This window comes from Chrysochloris asiatica, unplaced genomic scaffold (genome assembly GCF_000296735.1).
Source record: "Chrysochloris asiatica unplaced genomic scaffold, ChrAsi1.0 scaffold00040, whole genome shotgun sequence".
Classification (NCBI taxonomy): Eukaryota; Metazoa; Chordata; class Mammalia; order Afrosoricida; family Chrysochloridae; genus Chrysochloris; species Chrysochloris asiatica.
In genome coordinates, this window is record NW_006408558.1 from 17,989,903 (window position 1) to 17,994,945 (window position 5,043).

Sequence of the window (5,043 nt, forward strand, 5' to 3'; positions counted from 1 at the left end):
GTTCAAAACTACCAGCTGCTCTGTGGGAGAAAGATGAGGCTTTCTGCTCCCGTAAAGATTTACAGTCTCGGAAACCCTGTACAGGGTCGTTATGGGTCGGAATCGACTCAATGGCACTTAACAACAACATATGGGATCAAAAGGAGCTCTGGGAGCGTAGTGGTTACAAATTGAGCTGTGAATCTCAAGATCAGCAGTTCAAAACTACCAGCTGTTCCGTGGGAGAAAGATGAGGCTTTCTGCTCCCATAAAGATTTATAGCCTCAGAAACCCTATACAGGGTCACTATGAGTCAAAATGGACTCCACGACATGTAACCACCACCACCACCACATGGGATCAAACTGATAAAAGCAACATAATGACTAGATAGGAATCTTAGGGGGCAATGAGTTTAAGTTAATGAGAAGCAACTCAGAAAAGGAGGGTGAGAATGGATACACAACTGAAAGAAAGTCTTCAATGTCTCTAAACTGTATGCGTACTTCTTGTTGTGTGCCGTTGAATTGGTTGCGACTCATAGCAACCCTATACAGGTTCCCAAGAGTGGTTGGTGAGTTTGAACTGCCAACTTTGCAGCTACCAGTCCAGTGCTTATCCTATAGCACCAACTAGGGTTCGGTACATGTACTTGTTGTTGTTAAGTGCCATCCAGTCCATTCCAAGTCACAGTGACCCTGTGTAGGGTTATCCAAGGAGCTGTTGGTGGGTTTGAACCTCCAGTCTTATGGTTCAAAGTGACCTCTCAGTCCAATGCTTATCCTACAGCACCACACCAGGATCCCATGCATGTACTTAGTGTTTGTTTAGTTAGTGTTCTCATGTAAGTTTCGAGTCAGAGAGACCCAACATAAAAGATTTCTAAGGAATGACTGGTGGGCTTGAACCACTGACCTTGAGGTTAGCAGTCCACTGCTTATCCTACAACACCACACAGTCAAACAAGTTAAATTGGTTTATGTTTTGCTGTTTACTCTCAAAAACAAATACCCATATTTTCTTTACCACATTCAGCCTATACATTTGAAATCACTACATGAGCAGAAAGTATTAAAAAAATCAATTCAAATACGAAGTTCTTTATTAGTTAGGCCATAACTTTTTTTTTTAATATGTGGTGGTGGTGGTAGTGTGCCGTGTGTCAGTTCCGACTCATAGCGACCCTGCATAGGGTTTCCGAAGCTGTAAATCTTTACAGGAGCAAAAAGCCTCATCTTCCTCATCTTTCTCCCATGGAACAGCTGGTAGTTCCGAACTGCTGACCTTAAGGTTCACAGCCCAACTTGTAATCACTATGCTACCAGAGCTCCTTTTTGTAAATGGTAGCAAATACAAAAAAGTTATTCTCATTCCAAAACAAGTTTGGACTCAAGACTTTTAATAACAACACAATTTGCTCTAAGAGATGATCTTGAAGGCATGTCACAGAGGGATGACCACTTCGGTTTTGTTCTCCAACACAGTGTGGAAGCAAGTCGGTAACACAGCAATGAAATGCAGTAGATGATTCAATTCGATTTGATAATTATTTATTTACAGGAGACCACGTTGAGTGTGCTCTGGTAGTGTAGTGGTATGAATCAGGCTGCTAATCTCATGGTTAGCAGTTCGAAACTACCACTGTTCCGTGGGAGAAAGATGAGGCTTTCTGCGCCCGTAAAGATTTACAGCCTCGGAAGTCCTAAACAGGGGTGCTATGAGTCGGAACCTACTCCACCAGACATAACAACAACAACAACAACAACAACAACATCAACAACATGAACTTTGGGTCCTGGTGTGGTGCTGTGGGCTAATGCGCTGGACTGCAAAGTCACTTTAAACCATAAGGTTGGCAGTTCAAGCTCACCAACTGCTCACTGGAAACCCTATACAGGGTAGCTATGAGTTGAAACTGACTCAACAGCACTTGACAACAACAACAACCATGAACTTTAACCACTAAACTAACTTTAATCTGTAACTTTGTCTCACTTTCAAACTTTATGTTCCATGGCCATTGACTCTAAAACAAGTTCTATGCTCTGGCCTCCTTTAAAGAAAGATACAGTGTTATTATTATTAATTTTTTTTTTTTTTTTGAAAAAACAAAGTGAACACTTTAAAAGTTAGTGTAAAGTGCAACTTCTGAAGAAACAGAAAAATGAGGAGTTTCTCAGAGCTTTCACTTAAACAAGTTCCTCACCCTGACTTGATGTACATCTTAAATCTTCCAAAATGAGCTAACTTCATCAACAGCGACTCCTATAATACAAACACCACAAACACAGAGATGCACTTACATAAAATGTGAAGACAGACAGTCACTCAGTTAAGTAGCCAACTGGCTCCTGCCAAAAGTTAGAACATGAAAGGGATTTACACTTGTGATGGAATTTTTCCATGTAATCGCAGAAGGGAAAACAAGTTACTAGTCACCTTAAACTTCAAAACTATTACCCAAAATTCTAAGAGAGAAAGATCATGAAAAATACATGACGCTACCCTCCTACACGACATTGTTACAATAGCACATTAATCAGAAGAAAAATATATGCTAAAGGTTTAATGTGTGCAACAGGTAGCAATCATCTTTGTTAATTAACAACAAAAAAAAAAATCTTACCAAGACAGAAGTCACCAGTTCCCTGTTCCGAGGAGGCCTTAAATATACCTATGTAATAACTAAACAATTCAACAAGTGTAAATGACCAAAATACATTCCCATTTAGCAGTGAATACCTGGGAAAGGCATTTAACAGAATCCTCTCTCTTTCTGTTCCCCCCAAAAAGTTTAATTCAAGAAAGGTTAAAAAAAAAAAAAATTAAATCCTCATCATACAAAGCTCTGCCACTAATGAATCTTTTAAAAGTTGAGAACAAGGATGTATAATGTCAACACATGAATTGGGAGACAAGAGAAGTCTCAGAAATGAGGTTCACCAGAATAGCTGGCTGGTGAATATTTTTGCCAATTGCACTCCACCCGAATCTTTTTAATAGTAACCTTAAAAAAAAAACAACCAAAAAAACACTTTTCTCAAAACAAGTGGGATCATCAGAAAATGGAAGAATTAAAGAACCATTCTTCTTTTCCTTCAAACTCAATCTAAAACGCAGAGCCAAATAAAACCACTAAAAATCCCTCTAGCAATCTTCTAGGTCTTTCAGTTCAGCAAATTTCACGCAATACATGTAATTCTGTGGCTTTCCCTCATTTCTCACTCTACAAACACAAATTCAAAGTTTTGAAATAAATTCTGAGAATATTAATAGAGCTCTCTTTGACTAAAGAAAACAAAAAGCAGATTCTTGAAACTCCAACAGGGAACACCTTGAAAGGAAGCGGGTCTGGAGCTAGCATACATTCATATATGCATACAAGTGAATTCCCTCCAAATCATTACTGAATAAATACCTATTTCAACAAGACTTATTTCATATCTGCCTCCCAAAATGCAGAACTATTCCACCTGTCCTCACCATTCCTCCTTGCCCCTCTAAACCTACCAAAATGTTAAACAATCAATTAAAATAATCCAGACTTCTATTCTCCAGCCCAATGCCTCAAACCCTGGTAACAACATCATCGTAAAATTACACAGAACCTTCCTCAGTTTTGACCCTAAAATTTACAATCGCTTTTACAACAATGTCAGTATTGTGAAATTAAGAAGACTTGTCACATTGTAATCCACAAAATCCTTTGATTTACAATGGTTTCTATAGAAGTTAAAGACTGCCTATAACTCCATTTCCAAACAGGATGAATATTAAGGCTCTAATTAACTGGCCTAAACACCAAATGAAATACGAATACACCTTCTTTCCTCCTCTGCTAAAGCCACCTGAAAAGTTTTCTTTCATTACAGTCTATTCACAAATGGAAACAAAATCATGATTCTGCTTTACAATTTTTAAAAGGGGGGAAATTTTTGTTGTTGTTTGAGAAGAAAATAACTAACCAATCTCTGGCTGTAGCGAATCCTTTCTTCTTCGGGTTCCATCTCTCACTTTTCTCTTGCAATTGCTGTATAGAAACCACTCCAGGGCTGCCCTCCTCTTCCTCCTTTAGGAACCAGAATGCGGCACTACAGAAGGAGAGGAGCAGAGGTGAAAACCCATCCTTACAGTGCTCGGAAAAAGAAGGGGTCAATGAAAGACTGGGAAATGAGGTTCCCCCGCTTCAGGGCTCCAGGGGGCCTTTCTGCTCTTGGGCAAGTGTGTGGCTGCATGGCCCGGCCAACAGTAATCCCCACCACATCCCAAATGGCTGAGGCCTAGGCCTCCGGGCTGCAGGTTTCAGTTCCTCGGGGACAGGCCACTTGTTTCTCCCCTACCAGAGGATGGCAGGAGCAAGGCTCCCTCCTAGGCAGAAAAAAGCTACCACCGGCACCGCCGAGGTCAAGCACAACCCGGAGCGAATCCAGAGCCTCCGAGTGCTAACTCCCTCCCTGTAAGCGAGAGGGAGGCCAGACTAACTAGGTGAAAAGAGGCCCCCCAATATTAAGGGCTCCCCACGTCCTCAAGGCAGCCGCACGCCTCCCTGGACCTGGGCTTTCCCCAAGACCAAGTTCAACCCCGCGACTCCGGGAAGAGAGTGGCTGCCACTCGGGGCCCCAAATTCCATCCGCTCCTTTTGTATCAAGTCATAAACTAAGACACGACTCGATTTATGGCATCGAGGAAAAGACGTCTTTCCCACCAGGCCATCGAGACCATCTGTGCGACGGTCCATCCACAAATCCCAAAAAGGGGGTTCCCTTTTTGGAAATGGCCTGCCTAGGTCCTGGAGCTTTGGGGTTTTTTTGTGTTTCTTTTTTGGGGAGGAGGGCGGGGGGGGGGGAGAACTACATGACGGCCACGTTCACAGCATCCTTTCCAAACTGTCCCGGGGGCAGGGGACCCCATGACACAGTTTGAAGCGCAGTTCCCGGCGGAGCCCTCCCGAGACCAGTCCGGTCCCCAAGGGGGGGGGGGGGGGGAGGCGGGTTCATACCCCCGGAGCGAGGCCCGCCCTGGCCCGGGATGGGGAGGTGGGATCGGCTGAGCGCGCTAACCCCC

At 42.9% G+C, this 5,043-nt stretch overlaps 1 protein-coding gene across 1 annotated transcript in view; it reads right to left on the minus strand.

Moving 5' to 3' along the window:
* KDM2A (lysine (K)-specific demethylase 2A) overlaps positions 1-4,034 on the minus strand; it is a 160,826-nt gene extending 156,792 nt beyond the window's left edge. The window contains exon 1 of the mRNA XM_006860861.1: positions 3,945-4,034. Within this exon, the coding sequence (XP_006860923.1) occupies positions 3,945-3,986 (42 nt within the window). The 5' untranslated portion in view covers positions 3,987-4,034. The remainder of the gene's footprint in view (positions 1-3,944) is intronic.
* Positions 4,035-5,043: the final 1,009 nt, after the last annotated feature.